At 35.7% G+C, this 27,368-nt stretch overlaps 1 protein-coding gene across 1 annotated transcript; it reads right to left on the reverse strand.

The window, feature by feature from the left end:
• Positions 1-13,462: 13,462 nt before the first annotated feature.
• Positions 13,463-26,293, reverse strand: LOC149080236 (hemocyanin G chain-like). Its single transcript, XM_089239315.1, has 9 exons — positions 26,048-26,293; positions 23,627-23,841; positions 21,864-22,069; positions 20,719-21,115; positions 20,476-20,604; positions 20,082-20,216; positions 19,064-19,250; positions 15,934-16,157; positions 13,463-13,910 (listed from the first exon to the last, which is right to left on the reverse strand). Exons 1-9 carry the CDS (start codon positions 26,241-26,243, stop codon positions 13,722-13,724), a joined length of 1,878 nt encoding a protein of 625 aa, XP_089095441.1. The 5' UTR covers positions 26,244-26,293; the 3' UTR covers positions 13,463-13,721.
• Between the last annotated feature and the right edge of the window lie 1,075 nt (positions 26,294-27,368).

Consider the following 27,368-nt stretch of genomic DNA (forward strand, 5'->3'; position numbering starts at 1 on the left):
TTGTGTTTTGATACTTAATGATTCCTTTGAAAGCAAGGAAAAATTCGAATTAGTACACCCCACCGAATATCCCAGAATATGAATTTTTCTATTCAATAATTAGTTATCTTCCGTAATAACGCAATATTTTCCACAAGGTTTCTAAATTGCATCTAGGAGGATCTTTTAAAGTTAATTTTTAGCTCTTGCCAAGTCAAAGCTGCGGCCCATCCAATAACTTTTTTCTCCTGATATTTATGAACTTTTATGAAAGTTTTCTTCTCCAAGATGATGAGTAATGTTTAAGGTCGAGATTACATTATAAAAGTTTGATAAAAGATCTTTTACAAAATTTGAAAAAAAACCCAATAATCCTATTGATTACATTCACTCGAATGTAACCGATACTCTCATTGGTTGTATTTTTCAAATTTTATAAAATAAATTTTATCAAATTTTTATCGTGTAATCCCGGCCTAAGTTAGAAATCAGAGGCCTATCCATTGGGGGAAAGGCCAAGTGGTCTATAGCCTCTGGCGGCAGGTCCGGATAGTCAGTAAATTTGGGGAATGGGTTGTCAAACAAATTAGACTGAAAAGTAGAGTGGTAAAATTTGTATCACCCACAGGCCACCCACCCAAAAACCATAAATCTGTTTCTGTCAGTAATGCAAAGTTTTAAAAGAAGACGGAAGGTAAGTTTAATGTACAAAATTGAGTCTTATGTGGCATCATAGGAGCCACAGTGTGTGAACAGAGAGAGCCACGGCCTTTTTTTCACGTTCATTTTTCTGGATTTGCTAAATGTTGCTGGAATTTTTTTAAATTTGCCGAGGGCAGAAAATGAAGGTCATAGGCGTAAGCAGGATTTAAACACTAAAATCTCGGCTTCCCTCCACTTGCGTACGCCAGTGATTGCATATTTGCTGGGAATACAAATATCGCCCTTGACGATAGACAAGAGAGAAATTTGGTCTTCTGGAACAAAAAATTAATACCAAAAAATTGAAAAAAGGAAAACGTTAGACATGTTAAACATTTTTTTTATAGGAAATAAATTTGTTATGCATGATAATATAATATGATACGATTATTTAGAACATAAGTCTCAATTATCATAATAGGATTTATATGTTGTGAAAAACTCTAGGACATCGGAAATGATTCAAACATGTGAGTGCTCGTCTTGAGCTTTAGGCAGGAGATTCTGAATTTTAAGATATACTCCTCAGGGGCTGCTCGTATACACGTACGCTACCAAATACTGTAGGTTCTCGAACACCTGTACCAACCCGTGCTCTGACGCCATTTTAGAAATTATCTTCGTTTACGATTCCAGCAAAGATTACTAATTCAACCGAGGTGCGTTGAAAAAGAATGGGACATACATGTATTAATAAAAAAGTTGGGACGGTAGGAAAATCCTGTGAAGTACGGGAATGTCTTTTAAAATAAGAATCGCATGGTCACTTTTACTATAAGGCCTTTCAACACGGAGGTATTTCACTTCATGCACGAACAATGAACAAAATTTAAATGACGTTAACCATAAAAAGATATCGGAAAGAACCCGAAGTAAAAAAAATTATCACTGAAAAGGAAACGACCCCATCAAGAAGAAAAATGTCATTTTGAGTAAATTACACAAAAGCAATACGCCATTCTTCCCCCACCTCCCCCAAGGCATGGAACCAGGGGGCACTTCAAAAGAAAACGTAAGGCTGCGACCATCCGTCCCATATTTTACGGGACAGAACCATTTCTTTTCAGTGTTAGTTTTTGCTCCAAACTCTTAGGTAGTATATCAGAAGTACCCAGTCAAATCCCATATTGAGACCAACTACATTTGATATCAACTGCGTAGACGCATGAGTGTTAGCCGACACAGTACATTTGAGCACACTGTCCAAGTGAACGAGGAGCTACCAAGCTTCTCAATGTAGCGAACTTTGTTGGGTGTGGGGTTTCAAAGTAGATGGATGATCGCTGATTCCACGCGCGCACAAGGTTGAGAATTTTCTTCATTATAAACTGTTTAAATTTCGATTTTAGGGATATCAAAACTGTATCTCTTGGTTTCGTATCTACAAACGAATATTTGTTACGAATATAATGCTCAGAGAATGTTCAAATAGTTGAAATGCAATGCAATTAATTGATATTTGAATGCAGAGCCGGAACTAGAGGAGGCAGGGGGGTAACTGCTCCTGGCGATAAAATTTTGGGGGGGGGGCTGGCAGATTTACGTGGAAACAAAGAATACCGTTATAGAATATAGAATTAATTGACTCAAAAAAAAGCACATAATTTAGAACTCAAGTGTGACAAATTGAACATTTTTACAAAAGTAAGAGATTTCGCAGGAACGGAGAGAATACTCGTGTCCTGTAAAAAAAACGGGACGTACAGTCTGTATGTTAAAATTCGTCAAATGGCACACACATCAAAAGTAATCTTGATTGTGGCACGGCTTGCAAAAAAAGTAGGCCACCCCTGGTGTAAGTGCACCAAAACCTTGAAGTTGTATTTTTAAAAACGTACGCACTGTGGCACACATAAAGGCCAAAAAATACGGTACTCATCATTAGTAGTTACCGATTGACCATGTACTGTATATAATTAATACAAATACAAATACAACGCCACAACAGGCAAAATGCCCAACGAGGTGGTTTATAAAAAGATGCCCATAAAAATATGGTTGTCATATATTTCAAAAATACAGCAACCCAATTAAAAATGTAATTAACACAAATTATAAACAATATATACACATGATAAAATATTATACAACGCCCATAAAAAATAATTATGGTTGTCTTATTCTAAGAATGGATAGCTTCTCGATTTACCCCAACATGTTTATCGTATTTCTTTTTAAACGTGTCAATTGTGTTACAATTTACTACCTCCGGGGGTAAGCTATTCCATTTATTAACAACCCTATTAGAGAAAAATTCCCTGCGACACCATAACCTTGCATTGTCCCTCACCAATCGATACTGGTGTCCCCTTGTAAAAGCAGTCGATTGAACAATGTTTTTGTTTATTGTGTTTTAAAAGTAAGTATAAAGTAACGAAGAAATTTCCTTTGTATTAAGACACTAGCTATCAATGTTAAATTCGAACAATAAGCATGTTATATACTGCGCACATTATTTCTCTTTTCCTGTAAGTTGCATGTTCTTCGGTTGATTACTTCAGATGTAGCAATTTCAAATCACATGAGATAAGATATTGAATTATAAGATAATGAAGAGATATTGGATTATGGTTACACTCGATAAAATATTGAATGATCCTTCACTGCCATGAACATGAGACTTTATCTATTACGAAATACATAAATCCTTCACTGCGGAGTGGTCTTGACTTTTCCATTAGGGGTTTTGTTTTTAATTTCCGTTATTTCTAATGAACAAAGCAATAGACATAGGTGAAACAGACATGTAGCTGGAACAGATAATGTCTCAATATGCTTTATTGTTTATTCAAAGTAAGAAACAGAAGAGGCAACATAACCCCTTTACGTATAGGCTTTTGGCAATATATCTGTACAATGTGCAGTTGAACTAGCAGGGTAAATTTCAAAAAGTGATTGTTAACATATTAGACATGGAAGAAAAAGATTGTAAGAACAGGTTTTCCACTCTTTTTCTCCGTCACTAGCCACCCCCTTTTTATATATATGTAATACGTATATCTTTTTACTCGTCAACCGTAACATGGGAGAAAAGAAAAAAGTTATTGCTGAGGTAAAGAAAAAAGGAAAAAACAATTTTCGTTACCAATGAAGAGTTTCGAGAGAGGGGGAAATAGCGTTAATGTATTTCTTTCATATACGCAGAGACGTACGTTAAGGGGTTAAATGTCTAATACTGCGTATATTTTCTTTTCCATGGGATTTCTCGAAATTTTGAGGGATATAGTACGTGTCCCGTGAGAAATGAAACTGTTGAGGTTGTAAGATGCTACTTTGGTTCAGAAAAGAAGCTACGGTCTACGGTCGTGTAATTTTATAATTAAATACAAATAATTAGGATAAGGAAGGAACTATACGTGGTATCAATTCAATCAAAAGCAATTCACGATACTTCTAACTTTTGCCAATTTTGTAATGCCAAATCTGGAACTCGTTGGCTAGAGTTCAAAGTATAGGTAAATTATTGCATATTTTTAGTTCTAGCGACGTGAGTTGGAAACGATTAATTATTCGTGTCAAATAGAATGCAAGCTTTGGCCATGGCCTTCACAATTGGTGTAGTTTATTTATTCAGAATTAAATGATGATGGGTCAACCGCAGGAAAAATATGCAAATACTGTACTTAGAGATTTTACAGAGTTTTGCTGTACAAAGTTTACTTTATTTCGCTTTGTTAAAACTCTTTAGATCAGAAAAATAATCAAAATATCAAAAACTTGAATCCTATTGCAACATGTTCAAAATATTTCATAGAATTCGAGCATTGTTGAGGTGACGGAGGTGGAGATATTTATACACATATTTTATTTTATAGTTGAATGTTTAGTTTTAAATGCTACATATATCGTCTATAAGAATTTAAAAAAACCAAATAGCTCTTTAAATCAAATTCAATTTCAATTTATTATTCCAATATATAGTATTTTAAACTTTTTATAGTATTTATTTCAGTATAAATTGAGTGGTAAATCTATTCTAAAATAACGTACATACGAAGTACCGAGAGTAAAATTGTTTCACAACTGACGCAATGGACATCTTGTTGACAAATTCTTACCTAAATTTTTATTTAGTTTGACAATTTATTATGGGTTATTGTTAATGTATCTAAACATTATGTACCTAATTTAAATGAGATAAATAAATGTGATGTTATTGCACCCTGAAATTTGTTTGAAAAATCAGAAAAGGGAAGTAAAACACATAATTACACATGAAGACTTTTATTCAAATCAACACAGCAGGCCATTTAAAAAATATTTTTCCCAAATACAGTCAAACTTGGTTGATTCGAAGCTCAAGGGGACAGCAAAAAAGTTTGAATTATCCAACTCATCAATATAGGATAACTCTACTTTTACAAATGATCAAAAATTCTTAATATTTATAAAAATGTATTGAATGCTATATCACTTACTATGAGTTTCCTCGTTGTTGCAACTAGTGTTTGTATAAAACGTAAAACAATCGCGAAAAACATTTAATTCATCAATTTGTAATTTTAATTTGTTTTCTTTTGGATGCTCTTAAACATTGCGCAAAATATTCAAGTTGATTTAAAGAATGAAAGACGCACTTTTTGAGCTTCAACAACTATTTTTTTCTAACACGTCCGAAGCTTCTGCAAGTATTGGAATAGGGAACTTTGTTTTGTTCTCTTCATATGAATATTCAATATATGCAAATTTATTCTCTACTTATTCACCAACGTTCGCATCCGTAAATAAACCTTTTTTTTTTCCTTCTTAGAGTTTAAGAAGCGTGTGAACCTCGTTTGGACATGGTGGAAAATGTTACTAAACCACACACATTTATATTCGAAAGTAAATGACCGATAATGAATAGAGACGTGAATCTTCAAGATATCTTACCAGACCAGTGACCGCGATTTCAGCACAATAGCTTTTAAACATTCCATCAGTTTAGAGGACTGTAGAGATATCACACACATGCACAAAATTTCTTGAGTAGGGGCATTTGCATCTACGCTTGGCAGGTGCTGATGAAGAACCAGTAAAATTCCAGCTGCCCATGGGAAGACAAAAAGCTAGTGTGTGGAACTGGTAATGAAAACATTGCTTCTTACTTATTGCTTAGAGCTACGACCAAAGAAGATTTTGTTGATTGTAATTTTTTTAATGTTGGCTATATGTTATATTCGAGGAAAGATAAGTGAACAACGAAATAAAAGAAAGGGTGTCCAAAATTTAAGCACAAATTCTGAGAAAATAGACATTTTGCAAATCAAATATCTGAATCAAACTTCGAATTATCTAAAACATAGGGAAAAAGTGCCGAAATAAACAGGCAATTTTAACACTAAATTAAGTAGAAAACTCAAGGGAAATTCTTAAAATTCGAATTAACCAAGTTTGAATTAGCCAAGTTAGAATTAGCCTAGTTCGACTGCACAAAAAAATAAAATTTTTGTGCTGTATTTATATTTTATATTTTAGGCGTAATATCGAATCGATACATTTCCGGCAGATATCGGCAGTCAAACTCAACCATATTTTTTTCGCAGTTTAATTTTTGAATGATCAACAGAAGCTATAATTTAAAAAGCGTTCACACACACTTTATACAATTATTTTTATCATTAAAATGTTAAAAAATCTCAGAGAAAAAACGGAAGATAAATTAAAATAACTTTCCCTGTTTGGAGACATCTGTAAATAAAACTAAAGAACGAAATTAAACCGAATTTCATTTGCAGATTGTGGAAGGAATGGGGAGATGAATTTCGCAAAAGAAATTGGTATCAAAAGTCACCGATAGGGAGGTTTTGACGCTGTCAGAAACGAAAACGAGTGAATAATTACAATTAACGTATGCAAAATGAAGTATGCAGAATTTCAATAATGTTTTATTAATAAAAAATTTGCGTAAGATTCATGTTAAACTAGGTAGATGACTAGATTCCCGAATTTTCGAAAATTTGTAATTTTTAGAAATATATACAAATATAAATATAAATACAAATACAATACAACCAAAATGCCCAACGAGGTGGCTGAGAAAAAAAAGATGCTCATAACAAGTATGGATGTCATACATGCCAATATAATATAAATAATGTCAAATAACGTTTGAAAATGCATTAAAAACAGCTTACACGCATGATAAAATAACCTGACATCAATGAAATTAAATAAAAATTTATTCAAAATACAAAAGAAATTGCGTTATGACAACGCTGCCAATTAGGAGCTGTCACTGTGACGTCACAAAACTTGCGTTCGCGTGCGAAGTATACTCTCGTGTGGCCATTGGGGGGGGGGGGTGGGTTGCGAAGTCCTAGAGAGTAGGGAAAGGAAATAAACTGCCTTTGTCCGACACAAAAACCGTCCAAACTCCCCTTCCCCACTCACCTTTATTTTCGTACACCGCCGAACCTCTGTTGGCACATCTTCCCTTAATAAGGTTCCTTATTAGGCTTACCATCATTAGAAACATTTTCGCAGTTTGGAGCAATGTGGGGGGTTCCCCCTTGAGAACGACCTCCTCATTGATCCATATTTTTCAATTTTTTCAATTACTTCTTATTTTTTCGCCTTTTCATAATATCTAATTTATAATTTCGAGTTATGAGTATAAAGCAGCCTTTTGTGGCGCTTTACTCTAACTTTTGAAATTTTTCATTAAAATCTGGTTTTTGTCAATTATTCTTTTGATGCATACTATATATATACACTTTGGGCCAAAAAAACTGGTACACCTGCCTAATATCGTGTAGGGCCCCCGCGAGCACGCTGAAGTGCCGCAACACGACGTGGCATGGACTCGACTAATGTCTGAAGTAGTGCTGGAGGTAATTGACACCATGAATCCTGTAGGGCTGTCCATAAATCCGTAGGAGTAAGAGGGGGGTGGAGATCTCTTCTGAACAGCACGTTGCAAGGCATCCCAGATATGTTCAATAATGTTCATGTCTGGGGATTTAGGTGGCCAGCGGAAGTGCCTAAAGTCAGAAGAGTGTTCCTGGAGCCACTTTGTAGCCGGATTTAACTCCTAGCTATCCAGTTTTCTCAAATTTTTTAAGCAAAGCTCTCAGTGCTACAGCAGACATCGGACCTTCCTTAAGAACCTCCACGGCATTAGACGGTCTAGTCTCTAGTGCAAAACAGCTTTCCAAGTAAAGCACGTTGAGGTAATGTAGGGTACATATAAAGTCATGGCCCACTCGTGTCAAGGCTGGCCCAATAGTCATTCACAAATATTTGCTTCCAGTATTTGCCTTCCCCCGATGCAAAGAAGCAGCAGTGGTATAGGCTGGTTTTTCCAGAACACTCTTCGTGTTGTGACTCTGCAGGAGTTCTTCGACCAATGTGTGGCCATACGGATTGGAAGATCGGGAAGGAAGGAGGCACCTTTGACTTAGGCTGGAAGCTGGAAGGTACTCGACCAGCCTTCTAATACTTTGCAGCCTCCAACATTTGACGATCATTGCGAATGGTGGAACTGCCACACTCCTTGCCAGGGGAACGTATTTGGCCAGCTTGAGACGAGTGGGGTCATGGCTTTAAGCACAAATCAAAATGCATAAAGGAAATCAAAGAACTGCTAACTGACTGATTGTTCTCTCTTCTTTCTTCTAAAAAGGAATAAGTGGTGCTGCTGTCACGTACGCACTAGGCGATTTGCATAATCTATCTAGATATGCATAGCGCGTACGTGATTGCAGCACAAAAACTCTCCTCGGCGACTTTTGGTACTGATTTTTTTTTGGGAATTCATCATGCCTTCCACAGTCTGTATATGAAATTTGGAAGAGTGGGTAAACTTTGCTTAATAATACTCAGAAAAATCACCAACGAAAAAGACAAATACAGGATGGGCAAAAAGTCCGCGCGCGCGTAGAAACTTTAAAAATTCATAAAAACCGGAAAAATAACCGAAATAAAAATTGTTTGCAGGGTTAGCATCGCTAGGTCACAGGAATTTTTTTTGACAGAAAAAAAACTCAAAAAACAGCTGATAGGTGGCGCCGGTACGGGCGACTTCGGTGGAAATATGCAAATGACATGGTTATAAAAACTTACAATCAGTTCACCGTTGTAAACCGTGTATGTGGACCTGCTGCACTCTGCTGTTGCTGGATTTGTGACTCGCCTGCAATGTGTTATTTATAATGTGTAACTTTTTAGTTATTGTACAACGGGAATTTTTTTTAAGGCTGGGAAAAAATAACTAAAAAACAGCTGATAGGTGGCGCTGACGTACTCAAGTCAAACAAAAGATACGCAAATAACGAACAGAATGCCTCAAAATCGTTTTACAGCAGTATGTGTTACACATGACCACCACCACAGGGGATAACACGTTGCAGGCGAGTCACAAATCCAGCAACGGTAGAGTGCAGCAGATCCACATACCTGCTTGTCGATTAGGAGCGCAAGTTCTTATAATCATCTCATTTGCATATTTCCACCGAAGTCGCTCGTACCAGCACCACCTATCGGCTGTTTTTTTAGTTTTTATCCTGTAAAAAAAATTCCCGTGACCTAGCGATGTTAACCCTGCAAACCGTTTTTTATTTCTGTTATTTTTCTAGTTTTTATGAAGTTTTAAAGTTTCTACGGACTTTTTGCCCACCCTGTACAAGGAAAAATACAAAACTCCTAACGCATTTCGACACGCTATGGGTGACGTATTCAGAGGATAAAATATCACGCTGACCGAGGATACCACTTGGATTGGCTACCAAATCTTAACTCTCGGTCGCTCAGCAGAAAGAGAAAATATACGTCCGTCAAAGCAAACTCCCAAGTCTTCGGCAAGTTTTGAACAATTTCAACTATATTTGGCAATCTTGTAATCATTTGGCATTGTTTTTTGCTGAAACTTGGTAATACAGTGGAACCTCCCCTAACGAACACTCCCCGTCAACGGACACCTCCCGTTAGCGGACACTTTTCTGATCCCCCAGTCCCGTGGAATAGTACTTTAATGTCCCCGTTAGCGGATACTCTCGATAGCGGAGATGAAATCAAACAAACTCTAATTTTTTTCTAAATTATAATTTATTAATTTTGTCCATTTATCGAGAATTTATCAAATTCAACGGTGATTATGAATAATCCCAATGTTTGTATCGGTAAATATTATAAACCGGCAATCAATTACTTGATTAACGGAACGTAACTATGGTCCAGAATGCTGATTCAAAATGGCGATGTCAGTTTTGTTTGCACATGTTAATACGTAAGAACATTACAAGATTGATAATTTTGTTATGATTGTTTTTATCTTCTTCACACTTATTTTAATTTAATTCAATTTTTATTGCAAAATACGTGTAGTGCACATATGTACGGGTAAAAATAATTAATTAGTTTAATGAAGAGAAGAAAGGTTATAAATTTTTCCATATTTACCACACTTTCAATTTTAATTTAAGAATTATTTATAATCGCAGGTGAAAGAGAAAAATGTAGTGAAATTTCAAATCACAAGCTTTCTTCATTGAGGCAATTGGTGATTATATATAACCACTGCGCTGGTGTTCACTTTTACACACACACGGTAACATATAGTTACATTTCAACATAAACATTTATAGGAACTAATTGCGACCGAAGTCAAACGTCGTATAAATATGAAAGTCGTATAAACGAGGTTCTACTGTACATCGTACCTCCCCGTTAGCGGACAAAATTTTCGGTCCCATGGGTGTATCGAGAGGTTCTACGTTATCCCGAATTTTCTCGTGTTTCTGGTCTTGAGAGAAATTTTTTCCGAATTTTTTAATCTCCTCTTGCTTTGTATTCTAGTGGGATTTTAGATGATCGGTGAGTGAGTGAGTCAGACAGTGTCAAAATGACGAAACTTTTGAGTTCAAATTTATCAAGATTTACAAATTATAAAAGCATGAAGTTCAGAAGTTTAATTGAATTTGCAAAATGCTCTAGATATGCCAAGTTCAATACGGAGATATGAGGGTCTCCAAAGTACTTAAAGTTGCTTCCAGAAAAGTATGCTATGGCAATGCTTGTTTTGACTTGGTTGGGTACTGCGTGCCTCCCAAATGGTTGTACTTATTACGTCACACCATTGTCGTTTTTGCATACAAGAACTCTTTTGAGCCCTTTCTCTCTACAGTCTGAAACAAATTTCTTATGACTGTTCGAAAACTTCCATGATTTAGCAGCGATTGACATGCTAGCCAGATGCCAGTACAGGATATCGAGGCAAGTTGATTGAGTGGAATTTGTGTGTAAGAGTATGCGAATCCACAAAGTTACGTGATTGGAAATTGGGAAAGGGAGATACATATCATAGTGGCTACCGATTGACTGCGGGTAAGGGCGCCTATATAACCGGGTGGCAGTGCCGTCTTAACGCATGGGTCTACTCGGGCACGGCCCAGGGCCCTCAAGGAAAGAGGGGCCTCACAGAAATGAGAAACGGTTAAAATTTTTGAAAATTTATCGGCTTTGTTCTCAGAAAAATCATTTGGCCCGGGAACCCACGATGCTCTTAAGACGACCCTGCCGGGCGGGACTCATCGTCCTCCATCTTAGAGTGTCGAAACTAGTTTTCTGTTCAAAGTGACGTCTAATCGTTAAAAAATGGCATAGGGACCGCGATTCGCTGTAGCGGTAACACTGGCGTCAGAAGTCACACGAAGATGGTGAAAGCTGGCCCACAAGCTAGCCTGCGGTAAGTAATAAGAGCAATATTTTCGAAACTATGAAACTGAATATTACGAAGTACGTTTTTTTTATGAATATTTTTTATGTAAGTTATAATTTTATCTTAGAAAACACGTTCAAAATTTGTTTTGTCAACGCTCTGCCATTCACATTATTTCTTTCTTAAATTCTGAGAGAACCAGTTAACCGATTGGCATGAAATTTTTTGCATTTGATTTGCAATTAAATAAAATAATTTTTAGTCATTTTTTAAAAATCGACATTTTGAAGCCTCAGAGGTCGTGACACCCCTTAAACGCATGTTCACTCAATTTCCCGATTTCTCATTTCTGATTTAGAAGGTAGATGGTAGCTTTAACACATTTGTTTCATAGATAAAATTTTTACATTTTATCGTATTTGTTCCACAAATAAAACACAATTTCTCGACACAACCCGCTCCGGAGGTAAAATACTGACATGAACCAGATGCACCGCCACCTTACATCCTTTGAAGATTTCAAGGCGTTCTGTTCGGGGCGGATTCATCTGGAATTCTTTATTTATCTTTCAAAAACAATAGGGGACAAACATCATCACACATGGGTGTGTTACAACAAACGTCTTTAGTATATCTTGCCTCTCCAAAGGGTGGTCGTATAAGGAGGTAAAATACTAGCTAATTGCCTCTTTGAATAGACCCGTCTTTTAGACGGCCAGTGAAGTGAAGCATCTTCATTTCGTACCAGACAAGATTAAACTCCTTTATTCTAATTAAACTATGTTGGATATCACTACTCTTGGCTAAATTGAAAACTCGAAGTTTTATTTTGAAAGAAAAATTTTATTTTGCTTGGAGTTTCATCAAGCACTCTGAGTCCCAGGTTCAGGTACCGATGCCAGATTTTCGGCACCGACTTTTATATGTATTTTATAGAAGCTCATATTATATGGAATTTTTTTTAACTTCCAAATTACATCAAGTGCATCGTTCGTTGTTTTCGGTGGTGAAAATATAATAAGTTATTTGGTTCAAAAAAAAAAAAAAAGCTTTGTATTGTGTGTGTGCCAACCGATGTTACACGGATGACGTAGAAAAGACTTGAAGAACGTGTATCTATACGGCAGAGTTCACACTGGCACGATACGGTAAACGATGCAGCATGAAACTCGACGCGGATTGGTTAAAAACCTGAATTACAAGTTTTTTAATCAATCCGGCGTCGAGTTACATGATGCGACGCTTGCCGTATCGCGCCAGTATGAATCCGGCCTAAGAATTTAACGCAATATGCACTACAACATGAGACTTAAAGTTTATGCGAATGATTTTTATTTTCCCTCCTAAATTGAAGTCTCGATGGTTTGCAGACTACAAGCATTTTCGTTTTCTCTATTTCGCTCCATTATCTACGCTTAGATACACACAGCATGTTTATGTTGACGCATTAGTTTTGTCAGTCACACGACCCAGGTAATTAGTATCAACAGTTTTCACCACATTATAAAATTTCTCACGGGTTTTTAAATCACGTGCCATTATATGTGTAATGATCGTAGTGCAACAAGGTGAACGAAGCCATAATTCGTGTTGGCGTCCAGGGATTGATGGAATCATTGTGGAATAAACTTTTTTAACATATATAGATGATCATTTTAATGTGCAATTGAAAATATGAATTTTTCACCTTAAATATTTTTATTAATGTATAAATATTTATTTTTTAATAAAGTTTTTTTGCTTGTTTTTAAATTTTATAATCATTAGAAATTTATTCAAGATATTATAATAAAGTTTCACACATCATTTTTTGCACACAAATTATGACAATCATATCCGTTTCAATCTAACCTTCTAACGTTTTCGTGTCTGTTCGATATGTTTGAAGCAATGATGCTGAAATGGCACTGCATAAAATATTTATATGCATTGTGTAACTCCTATCATATGATAGTTGTTTGTTTATTCACGAAGGTTCTAGAGAAATTCCTTCCTGGAACGTGCTTGCATGTGAATCCCATTTTGATGATTAATATCTTATATCTGATATTTTTATGCGAATTCATATCTACTTAATCATATCTACATCGAGTGAAAATATCGTAATAAAGAGACGAATTGGTTTCATTGAACACAGTCTGGATATACCGAGAAAAATATTTTATTCGGATGCCGGAAATAAGTAAACACTAAGAAAATATGTCAGAAAATAGAACTACGGAAATACAGCTTGTTACGTGAAATACATAATTCCATATTCGTTGATTACTTTTTTAAGCGGATTTTATTTGAGCATTGTATGTGTCATAATATTGTCTTTACGGATGTCCCAAAATAATCTATATATAAGAGACATTGTTATGCTTCGCTTATCGACTGGAATGAAGGAAATCCGAAATTTTTTTTAACCAAGGAACTTGATCTTGACATCAGTAAGTGTCATATTCTTAGTCAGGAACTCGGCTGCTGTTCTGGCAAGAATTGGTCTATCGAACGGGAAGCCCATTGGTTTCAAATCAGGATATTTCTGGTCTTTGGCACCACAATAACTGACCGCATCTGCGCACACAGTCTTAACGCCAGCTCCCTCGGGCTGCAAAAGAGACGGAAAACACATTATAAAATTCTATAAACTCATAAATTACATAAAATGAAGAGTTTTAAAATTAAGAAACTGAGGAAATTAAGAAATGTTTACGAAAATTACTGAAATGTTTATTTTTGTTGAAAACACACGATATGTTGTGATTCCGTACTTCTATGAACTCTTCTATTATTTGTTTCTCCTAATTATATAAGAGTACAAATATTGAATCTAAAAATTCAAGTTCAATGTTATCCTGAAATCTTATGCAGTATGTAGTACAATGAAATCATTTTCAATTAAAAGCTATTTGTAAGTCGTTACCTTGATATTTGTCATCGAAAAATACCAATAGCGTCAAACTGGAATTTTAACAGATCAATCATTTTTCTGAAAACGTTACCCAGTTTTTTAAATGTGTGAATGTAAATGTGAATGAAATCTGTCAATGTAAAGTATCGGATTGTAGCTAGCTGAGGTGTAAATATGTATATAATTTATTATTTTTATAATCCCCCCCGTGATTGTTTTTTTTTTTTTTGTAAAATAAAAAATAGGGGAGAACGAGTTTCTGGGATTTGTTCTTTTTTGAAATATACCGAAAGCAATTTCAATATATATCTACACAAAGTAATGTGACAACAGAGAACGTATTGTTTTTTAACGCATTTCCGAGTTTCACTTTATTTGGTTTTGTTTAGAAAATGCTATGGACTATTCTTCAAAACTCACCAACGAATGATTTATAGTCTATCGGATGGGGGAAATCAATTTCTAGAAAATAGAAATACTTAGAAACAGCAATACGCCACAAGTTGAAGGAACTTTAAATCATCACATATGTTTCAAAAGTTCCCTTGTTTTTCGAAAAGAGGTGAAGCGATTATTTTAGTGAATGTGCTTCGACGTAAGGGGTAAATGTATGTTTTTTTCGTATCAATATATGCTGTATGTCTGACTTGATACATTATTGCAGGAAAATGATTCATTTTTAAGAAAGAGAAAAAAAAATGTATATTTTATCTGGCTTCAAAACATAAATTTAAAGAAATTCTGACAAAAACAAACTTTTTTCGAGTCCAGTATCATGCGTTCATAACTATCGAAACACCGGTGAGAAGCTGGGCAATTGTAAAATTCTCATCAAGATCGAAAAAAAAAAACGAATAAATTTTACTTCATCTTAAAATATCGTTTTATTTGTTTCGAGAAATAAAAATAAACTATTCGTTGTGTGCTTCACGTTTGATTCTCATAATGATGGGAAACTCCTATTTTTGCATGAGTTAGTTTCACTACACTGATTGGTCTCTGTACCAACAGAGAAAACATTTCACTCCCTTCTAAGTTCGTGAGAATGCGTTCAATGATTTTAATGACGAGAACAATTTCGACATTGAATTACGTTAGAAAATATGTATTTCAAGACAAAAATAATGTACTTGAATTCAATTTTCCTAATTCTCTCAAGAATATTACTATAGACTCGGTATATGTATATAAAAAATATGTTATTTGCTAATTCACAAGCTCCTAAGATTGTCAACTTTGTTTTGTTACTCCTGAATAATATGCTCCGGTAATGTTAGCATACGATTATCTGAAATTTTTACTTATTAGATAGTTGCTCGATGGTTGGTTCTAGATTAAATTATTTCGTTTTACCGAACTGAAATAGGACTGGAAAAAAATACACTGAAGTATTTTATTTTAGTATAAATACGTTCACGAAACAAATCATAATGAATGCCGAGTGAATTGAATTATTTATTTCAATGGACGATGTAGATTTTGACATTCAAGAGGAACAAGTTAAACTGTCATAGCTTTGTCACTTTGTATATAGCATTTAGAAAAATTTACTGTCGATTGTGTTTTTGTTTGCTGTTTTATACACGCATTTTTTGAATTCGTTTTGAAATGTTTTTGTACAAAACGAATTTAATGTGATTTGTCTCGAACTTCTCTCATGTTTAAAAAGATGGATAATAGAGAACGAGAAATGCTCTTTAAGCATTCAGGTTATACTTACGTTATCAACCGAATAATCTGTGAGCATAACAAAGAGTTCATATTCCATGCCCTTGTGATGTCCTCTAGGGATGAGCATGTGCTCAGGCCAGCCACAGCTGCAGAATTCAGAAGCATTCTCTGAAACTCCCTTTCCTTCTCTCAGTTCATCGAAAGTGTACGTGTGCGACAAAGTAACGCTCGAGTCGATAGCGTTTCTGCTGATAGTGTTCTTTCCTGGAGCCACTAAACATTGTTTTAAAAACAAAATTGGTTTTTTATTCACACACACACAGACACCACATCGCAAAAATATAAAAAAAATTTGAACATGACAGTAAATTGAGAGACGAAGAAATTGACAGAAAAATCCACTATCAAATGAAAAACATTGCAACAATCAACTAATATTGAAGAGAACTTCTTAATGTATATCTATTAAACCTTTTAAAAATAAATTATTCGTTTATACAAGTGTAACAATCTAAAATAGTCTGGTCATATATGTATAACGGCTTAAATACTTATCGCGAAATGTGAAATAAATTCTTACTTGGTTGCCGCGTAAACCTTATAAGCTATAAATTATTATTTTAAATTAACTTATACCAGCAGAATCTGAGAATTAGTAGGTATTTTTAATTATGACACACTAATCTACGGATTTTAATGCAATTTGCGTAGGACAGAATATACAGTAGTGTTAAACCGAAGAAGGAAAAACTGAAATTTTATAAGAGCAGTATTCAATTTAACGTGATGATACTCGTATTTAACAGGAACCTAATGATGAAGATATTGTGTATAATATGCATATTACACAGCAGTCATTAATAAAGAAAAATTATGCTATGTGAAGAAGAATATAAGAAATTCACATACATTTTTTAACACAACTAAACTTTCCACAAAACAACTATTCTTCATAAAAATCTTTCAATTGATATGTAACATTTATTATGAATTCTTAAAAAGAAAAGTTTGTGCTATGCCACTTGACGTCTCAAGGCAACCCATTCACGTTCAATCTGTTAAGTACTAGTTTGCTGGTCAATTTATTTGGATTTTTTCTTGGATTCCATATTATCACCAACTGAATGAAGTTGATGAACCATTGAGGAATTTTGCATTCATGACCTTTGTCGTCATACAAAAACCTTCTCCATAGTCTTGACATGAATAGCCTTTCAGTAAATGTGTAACAATGTTCTGATTCGGTCATCAATTATGGCAATCAAGAACCCTTTATCTGAACATGAAATGGCAAAACAAATAAGGAACTAAGGAATATTTTGTGCAACAATTCTCATGTCCACCTACGTTGGGTTCAGGCACATACTAGTAAAGTAGGCAATGAGCTGGGTGACTGTCTGGCCAAAGATGCCACTAAAAGAATAGATAGTGACTTCTTGTTATTTCATCCCAAATCATGGGCAATGAAAAAACTGGAGAAGAAACTTCTGAATCAGTGGCAGTATAGATGGATACACAGCACTAAGACTGGAAGGAAGATCTTCGAAGTGAAGTTTAAAAATCTTAAATGGACAAAAGAGGAGGTACAGTTCTTCTGAGAACATGGCCCCTTCCCCACATATCCACATAGATTCCACCGAAGGTCTGAGAGATGTCAATGTGGGTAAGTGGGCAGCATGTTACACCTCACCACAGAGTGTCCAGTTACTCAACGACTTCACCTACATAACCCAACAGAAGATAACATAGCTTGAGAAAAATCTATCCTCAGCATGGGCGGAGATTCGCCCCCCCCCCCTCAGCGTCAAAGGTGAAGCCTACTGATCTAATGTATTTACGTATATGTGAATTGACATCATCATCATGCCCCCCCCAGACTTTCAAGTCTATCTCCACCTATGATTCTCAGTAACAAAGAAATTCGTGACAAGACATTCATCCTGATGAAATTTATCAATGACAATCAGGACAAAATAATAGTGCCAAGAGCCCAACAAGAAGTATTGCTCAATAATGACGGTGACACATGCACAGACTCTGAACCACGAGGGTCTTTATAATGGATCCGTTGAAAGGTCTTTTCTCTATTGGGACAGTGATGTTCATCTTGATTTCCACTGATTTTCTGATATATGTCTAATTCTGTTTTGATCCATGTTTAATATTCTTTCTATTTCAGCGAGTAATTCATTTTTCAAAATGAAGAATGGTGCAGTGTTTGTGATTTTCACTGTCTTCATTCTTGAAACTCTTCTTGAGCAAGAGTAGACTTGATTTGAATTCCTCGCTGATATGACAGGTTTCCGGTATTTTTGCGTGTTTGTCTGCGTATAATTCTTAGAATTGATCATTTGTTGTTTTTTCACATTTTTCATTTGTATATGTAAAGGAGGGGGGGGGGGGGTAATTACTTCAGTAATATCTGAAACAATGGACAGTAAAGTTCGATACGATTTCCACTGCAACAAATACTGAATTTTTTTTTTAATTTTTATTTCATTTATTTTTTATTATTTTTTCTTTCTTCCCTTTTTACCCAGCGTGATTTCGTTAACCGCTTATATACCTCTTTGGAACAGAGTGGGAGCTACGTTTTGGTTTGGTGGTAAATGTGTGACTGCACGGTTGTAAATGACCGTTATATGGCCTCTCCATTCCTTACGATCATTGTGACCATAGGCGTACGCAGAATTTTCTCGGGAGGGGGGGGGGGTTACGTTTTTTCCTGCAAAATAACACTATAATTTCGGCTTGGGGGGGGGGGTTAGAACCCAAAACCCCTCCCCCCTCTTTGCGTACGCCAATGATTGTGACGAATTGAAAAGTCACGTTCCAGACATTAACTGTAAGATAACATATATCTTGATAACCGAAGGGAACCGAAACAGTGTACTAAGTGGAAGTTGAATCGTGGCACCGCATTCAAAAAGATTTAATAGTGTAATTTTTGGCTCAGAGTTGACCCCGTAATTGCATGCCTTCTTTATCTTTTACGTGTATATGTTATCTTTTTAGTGTATATGTTACGGTAAATGCGATAGGTCAGTGACTATGCATATTCGACGGATTCATCATATTTACCGTAACATATACACTTTCAGTATAGCGGTATTGGACTTCTGGTACTTTCTGGTTGCATATACAAATACATGTATTATATATATTGGATTTTAACTTACATTCCTTATGGAACTTGTCTAACTCGATGAAAAGTCTGCGTTGCTCATCAGGAGCCAGACGATTTCCAAGCTCGTCATACTTAGGGCCTAAGAAAATTCTTACCGTGGCTTGTTTTGGTGCACCAGATTTGTTGTCAACATTAACGCTGACGGAGAATGGTTCATGGTCCAAATGGTGGTACCTAACCTAAAGGAAAAAAAATTATAGCGAAATATTTTTTTAATGTATACATAAATAGTTTGTGCAAACGTTTCACCGTAAGCGGGTAATGGAAAGAGTAAATACAGATCGATGCTAGAAAATTCGAGCACTTCGCGCCGACATCTCTCTCTAAAAGAAGTTATTAGAGACAGTGATGTCATGGCAACCGCCAATGCATTTGGTGAACAGGTAAAGCCTGAAAGCAATTACGCGACGATAAAGTAAACATCGAAATGGTTTCAATAAAAATCAGTGGAGGCCGAAATGATAGTAGATGAAGAGCTGATCGTAATTAATGAAGGGGAAAGATAAATCACACAAAATTAAATCCAGAACTGAAAATGATTTTGGAAAACTTTAGTAATACCAGCCCACTTCTGACTCATGACTCTTGATAGGACTTTATGATCTATATACGGCTTTGCATATGAAGCAATAACTGAAGGCTAAAAGTAGTAAACACTGTAAGTACCAAAAGAGAAAATATTGGGAAATCGAAAAAAAAACAAAACTATTTTTGCAGCCCGTAGGGGTGATAACATTTGCGACCTCTTTACATGCTCTTTCGAACCACTAGAGGACTACCAGGCACTTTTCACGTTGACAACATTATAAAGCTTTGCTCATTTGACACTTGACACTTGAACGTGAAAAACAGTGTTTGCATTTTTTTAGCACTAGCATTGTTTACCATTTTTACCCTTCAACTGAAAATGCATATAACATTGTAAGTACATAACATTTTTGTTGATTCTGTATTCGTTATTGAGTTTTTTTTAACATGGAGTTTTATACGATAATGAAGAAAATCATTACCTTCACTTTATTCTTCGTTCCAAAATTGATACCGTTGGACAGATCGAGTTCGTCATCCTTTATGAATGTGTTGACAATGTTGGTAGTTTTGGCATTGACAGTGGCACTGACAACTTCTACGCCTTCAAAACTCAACTGAAAAGAATCATGATAATTGACATTATAACTGAAAAGAATATAACGGCTGAATTTATTCCTAGTGGAAACTTCTTGTACTCGAGTGTTGGTAGTTTTTAAAAACGCCGCGAGAAAATACATTCAAAAGTTTATTAGACAGTATTTATATATAAAGAGTAATATATTATATGCGCATGGACATGCACACGTACGCAGTAGCTGAATATAAAAAGTGAGAACACTAATAGAGGAACAACAATCAAGTTTAAATATGCACCTGATCTTGGCTGTACGACTGCAAAGTGGCTTTGTATTGCTGGAAAATATTATCGACAAATCTATGCCACCTGTAGAAAATAGGATCTCTCAAAGAAGTTGAAGTATCGCTCATTACACCTGGGTTTTCCTGTGGAATTCAAGATTAAAAAAACAAACATTGAAGCTCACATTATTAAACTTGGCTTCTTCAGTTCAAATTCCGTAGTAGGGATGAATCTATAATCGTGAGATTGCACTGTACCTGGAATCTACCGTCTGGGTCATGCATTCTGGCCATCATAACGTGGCCCCAGTTGTGAATGGATCCATAAAAGCCTTTGTTGACCGAATCGGAGTTGGCTTCAATAATAGAACCCAAAATATCAGCTCCACGAGCTTCGTCTAGAGGAATTTCATTGTTGCTGGAATCGTGAACGTGCTGAAGATCAATAGCCTCCAGTACCCTTTCCCTCCATCTTTCCATATCTTGCACGTCAACATCAACGAGATCTCTGAGACTGAATCCCTGAGGTCGCGATGCATAATGAAGACCACTTACTAGAGAAGTCAAATGAGGCGCATATCCTTCAAGTTTTTCTTCAAAGTTGTGGAAAGGAATCATACGCTGGAGTCCGTTTGATAGCCTCTCGCAGTCATACCTAATAAGAAACAACAAAGAAACCACGATATAGAGTTGCGAATGAAAAATGTTCAACATTGTGAAATTGGTATGCAGTAAAACTTCCCATATCCGGAAAAACCAAAGTAATTTTCCGCATATGCACGTTCAAAGATACGTATGGGTTAAGAAGGGGGATGGGTACGTGCAGTGCCATTCAAATGCATGGGTCCACCCGGGGGCCTAAAGAGAAGAGGTAGCTTCACAAAAATAATATCTGGTTGAAGTTTTCGAGAGTAAGCATATAAATTTGCAGTCAAGCATTTTCAGCAAAGTAGGGCCTTGGAAAAATCACTTGGCCTGGGTGCACATGATGCTGTCAAGACTGCCTTGGGTCAAGAAGGAATTGAACAAAGGAATAGTGAAAATTCATAAGCTGATAATATATGCAAAAAAATGCATAATCTGATTTATGCAAAATCGTATCTACGAAACAAGCGAATATTTATACAATATTTAAACCTTTATGAGCTTTAAAATGTCTTATTTTTTAGCCCTTCTACGGGGGATATTTATTCCTATCCGAACTTTTCTTTTAGATAAGAGAGGTTCTACAGTATTTATGTGAGCATTAATAGCAGTTCATTGATGTACTCCAAACATGAATTTTTGTCCATACACTCTTTTACCAAAAAAATTTGTTCTTTTAATCAATATATTCTTTCCTCATTTCTACTTATACAAACGAACATGGTTTTTTTTCGTTTTTTTTTTGAAATAAGACTTACCTGGCACACATCTGCTGATGCATGTAATAGAATAGTTCACCCTTCCTATCCTTGATCTTGCCAGTCAAAGCAGCATCCCAGTAGGCTGGGTATACAACATGCCAGTACCAATGATGAGCATTACATCCCAAATCTTCTCGGAAATACGCTAATTTATATTCGGAGTCCAAGATGTTTCCAGTATCTTCGATTTCCACTACAATATCCTGAAAGAAGTTTAAATCGTGGATGTATAAGAACTCTTCGTTTTGCTTATTCTATGAATTCACATTGATTGCGTCTTTACAAGATATACAACAAACAGTAATTATCTGCTCTTATTTTATTTTTTATTTTCAAGTTGAAATTTCATAATAGCTATATGGTGCAATGTATCAATTTTATTTTTATCATGAAGATCAAAAATTATATAGGGACAAAAAATGAAACATTACGGCAATTTGAGAATTTCTTATTGTGTTAAACCATCCCCTTCCTTTAATAATAGTATATTCATGTCGGAAATCCTGAGATACAGGGTGAGAAAAAAGTCTGTAGAAACTTTAAAAATTCATAAAAACCGGAAAAATAACCGAAATGAAAAAAAGTTTGCAAAAGATCACGGGAATTTTTTTAATACAGGAAAAAAAATAACTAAAAACAGCCGATAGGTGGCGATGGTACAAGCGACTTTGGTGGAAATATGCAAATGAGACGGTTAGCACTTCTAATCCACAATCAGTTCACCTTTGTAAACCGTGTATGTGGACCTGCTACACTCTGCCGTTGCTGGATTTGTGACTCACCTGCAATGTGTTATCCCCTGTGGTGGTGCTGGTCGCGTGGAACACATACTGCTGTATTAAACGATTTGGAGGCATTCTGTTCGTTATTTGCGTATCTTTTCTTTGACTTGAGTACGTCACCTACCGGCTGTTTTTTAGTTATTTTTTCCCTGTCTTAAAAAAATTCCCGTGACCTAGCGATGCTAACCGGATTGGATTGGATTTCGGGTTTAATGGCGCAAGAACCAATAAGGTCAAAATGAATTTTTAAAGTTTCTACACGGACTTTTTGCCCACCCTGTATTTGCACATAATTCTTTAAAAATGGTGTTAATTGAGTTTTTCTCGCTTTTAGTGAAAGAAAATCAGTATTTTTAATAGCATTTTTTTTTAGTAAATTGAATAGATGCCAGTATAAAATAAAATAAAAATTTAGATTACACCCCACACACAATGCAGCAGATCCTTTTACTTTGTATATCTTTAACAAAACTACTGTGCATTACTGTATATAGTGTATGTAAAAATGTTCACTGTACTATTTTTCCCCCCATTCTCATTCATCGTAGTTTTTTTGTGACCAGTATTTATAGCGGAAATTTAGTTTTATGTGATCATTAAAATCGCTCAACTTTGCATACAAGTGTTTTCGAACATAAAAGTGCGTAAAATGTTTTGTTTAACATTCAGCTTTATGTATCACGACAAGAATTACAAAATTTTTAAGGAAACTTCTCAAATGAAAGGAAATTTTTTGAATCGAAATACGACAGCTGTTTTGAAAATAACAAAATTGGTCTGATTCTCTATTACTAAAAGAAAAAGAGAGTTATTGAATACAATAACGATCAATCTTTGACTTGCGTAGACGTATTCACATAAAGGAAAAGAAGAGCTTCCATTACTGAAATTAATCGAAACATCAGCTTCGAGGCAGTCTAGTAATAAAAAAAAACCGTTGTTTGCAAAATGTAGATAAATTGGATATAAAGGGCTTACCTCGGTTTTATTTTTAGCCTCTTTGGCAGCCAAGTTGATCGTTTCAGCAGGAATAAACCTATCAGGGAATACTTCCTGTATAGGAGGCAATGTAATGCCTCTGCAGTCATCTCTGTGAATGATTGCTACTGATAAAGCGTAAGCAAACAAGCCCTCATTGACGATATCTCTAGCTTCGTTAGCTAATTTGAGAAAAGTGTCGAAATCTTCGGCTTCTAAAATGGAGAAAAAAGAAAACATGATTTTATAACACAAATACATATGCAAAGGTCACAACACAAGCAAAATGCAGCACTGCTAAAATACAGCAACACAAAATAATAATGTTCACATAATCTTTCTTAGGGGCCGTTCAAGTATTACGTAAGCAAATTTTTAGCCATTTTTGACCCCCCCCCCTTGTCAGCAAAGTTTCGTCATTACCTCTGCCCCTCTGAATCCTAACGCATATTGGTGGGATCAGAGACGTACACGGGTGGGGGGGGGGTGGTCGCCCACGATCGAGAATTTATTTTTTTAATGCAAAAAAAAATATTTTTTACAAATTGAAATTTCGGAAGAAAATACCTTTCTATGTTATTATAATCAATTTCTGTTGATTTCAATGTCATTCGAAGGCTATGAACGCAAAATTTATCTTTAATAAATTCATTGCGACCTACCATACCCTCTAAGCCATACAATGATAAATCGCATAAAGACCCTAGGCCCGCGGACCAAATATGGCCCCGGGGGGTTATCTGATGCGGCCTGCCCTCCTCAAAACTAATTTTGTAAAAAAATTAACTAAGCGGCACATCTACAGATCGCTTAAGCATCCCGTGGTACAATTCCACAACATTTGAGCGGCCCGTGGCACATTTTATGACTAGGGACACAGTTCCAGAACACTTAAGCGATCCGTGACACATTTAGAGATCCCTTGAGTGACATGTGACGTAGTTTTAGAGCACTTAAGTGCCCCCCAGTGCGGTTCTACATCACTCAAGTTACCCGCGGCACATTCTCAGATTATTTAAGTGATCCGCGGCATATAATTAGGGATCACTTGAGTGATGCGTGGCACAGTTCCAGAGCACTTAAGCGGCCCGGGCACATTTTCAGATCACTTGGATCCGCGAAAAATTTAGAGATCACTAAAGTGACTCTGTAGGCCACTTATCAATAGGGGGGGGGATGTCACTTCAAGTGCCCACAAACTATCGAAAGGTTTTTCTCGTTTTTGGCGCACCGAGTAAGATGCTATTAAAAATATTTCATATTTTCGTAAAGGGGGGTTGATGACGTAAGCATTATCCAAACCCCCCTCCCCCTCTTGTCATCAAAAGTCAGCAAATCGGAAACCCCATCCCCCCATCGATGATTGATGACGTAATACTTGAACGGCTCCTTACACTTACGCTTTAATATTAGTCAAAGTGTAGAAAATATAAATTTAAACACTGGACGTTTATTAACATCGTTTTGAACAGAATTCAAAAATTTTAATTGAAAAATTAATTTTTTTTTCTAATTTCAAAGAATTTTAAGCTCACATTGGTTGAAGTTTTAGTCTTCAGATTAATATTTTTTCGTGCTTCAGTTTCTCTGTGAGCCTATTCTTCATAATTGCATCGCATCAATTATAATAATTGGATTTAATTACAACCAAATTTCATGTGTAAAATATGTGATTGCAATATGCTTTAAAAAAGGTTAAAAATATAATATATATTTTTAAATTATGAAAACTCTTCAAGTTCCATACTTAAAATATGGAACTATCAAATATTGTATTTGATACTATGACGGGCAAACAAGAAAATAATAAAAATTCCATAAATTTGTGAAGCGTCTTGTAAGGATCGCATTTAAAATAATTGGATGAATTCCACCAAAGAAACATAAAATGTAGTTTTTAGATTTTTTTCACGTTATTTTGGACGTGGTCTGCATGAAAAAAGTTAATGATTATTTGATCATTTTTATCGTACCTCGGTTATTTTCGTCACACGAGGTCTAATTAGACCGGGACATACAATTCATTGCCGAACGGCATCGTTCGACATTTTGCCTTTTTTATACACACCGAGAGATTGGTGCGCTAACCCCTCGATGCGTGACTCCCTGTGGTAGCAATCATTTCCTGAAGGTCATGTGTAGCCGTTTCTGTTCTGTTCTAACTACGAGCAGGAAAGTTTCTGACAAGAAAGTATCGGTATCGAACTCGCGACACCTTGGAACATCATTTGGTATGAGGTGAGCATCTTATCGACCTGGACTACCGTCCTCCCCAAAAAAGAAAGTTCATGACTAAAAATATTCATGTATAAATAGGTAGAAAACAAATGGAATTTGAGTTTTTTTATGACTATAGAAAGTTCCACCTTGAAATGGTGTTTCGGTACAATATTGTATAAAGAAGTGAAAAATTGAACTTACTGTACAAGATTTGGAAGAGCTTGGTTGCTTCGATGAGGTGCTTTTCGTGGAAGCAGGAAAAGAGTGTTCCTCGCGGTAAAACGCCAACACCGATCAATCTGCTGTCCCTTTGCTCAGTAGGAAGTTGCTTCTTGCTCAATGAAGTCAGATGTTCAAAAAGCGGTAAAATCTTCTGAACCTTATCTTGTACGCTCATGGTTGACACTGGCAAAGCACCGAATCGGGGGAGGGATGACGTGCGAGTCAGTGAGAAGACTGCCGCTGTCCTGCTTGCTATTCATTTTATATACTCCCTGTAAATAAAACATGTCACTTTACCTTCTGAGAAGTATTTTGCGATCTCTTTCTGTGTACTCAAAGCTTCTTTCAGTCGTCAGCGGCAGTGGATGTATCAGAAACAGGAAGGGTGGAGCAGGATGAAGATATCCTACGAAGTTAACTCTCTCTACTTGTCTAGAAATATCTTTGTGCTATTACTATACTGAAAGTTTTCTCAACCCATGGGCCTCTTTCGATAACTTCTCTTACCTATACCCCCCCGCCTGCAAGCTATCAAAATACAAGGTGGTCCAGAGATCCTGGCCTGTTTTCAAATAAAATATTAAAAAAAATGTTAAAGATAGAGACAAACGGCTGAAAGAATTTGAAAGAGAAGGTTTCAAAGTTTTTATGTACTGAAAAATTTCTGCATGAGCACCTTTAGTGACACGGAGGATGTCAAGCCTATATAGCATTTCTTGCCGCGTTATTTGTAACATGGGTGTTACAAAGAATGGAAGCAAAATGGATTTTTTTTCCAAACAGGTCCAGACATCTGGACCACCCAGAATTTAATCCAAGTACACACGGATATGAAAAATAAAAACATCCACAAATTCAATTAAAAAGTTTAGGGGCAACACACAGCCCAAGAAAAATAAATCAATAAATTATTTTTTTAAAAAACAGTTTTTTTAGTTTTATCCTTACTACTTTCATTAACACCCATGTCACAAATAACAAGGCAAGATATGATATACAGACTTTACATCCTCCACCTCACTAAAGGTGCGCATGTAGAAATTTTGTGGTTAAGTAAAAAAACTAAAACCTTCTTTTCCAAATTTTTTAAATGGTTTGTCTCTATTTTTTACAGCTTTTTGTAAGGTATTTTTTTCAAAACAGCCATACATTGTAGTCTTCTGTGGATCACAATGTATTATGTATCGAATATGTTTTATATATATTATACGGAAGATTAGGTACTAAAAATTGTCGAAATAGGCAGGCAAAAAGCACAAAAACATTCCTGAGATAAGCACTAAATATGCAGTGATAGCTG

This window comes from Pholcus phalangioides, unplaced genomic scaffold (assembly GCF_987345545.1).
Source record: "Pholcus phalangioides strain wild (caught in Gottingen) unplaced genomic scaffold, Ppha-v1.0 ptg000011l_1, whole genome shotgun sequence".
NCBI lineage: Eukaryota > Metazoa > Arthropoda > Arachnida > Araneae > Pholcidae > Pholcus > Pholcus phalangioides.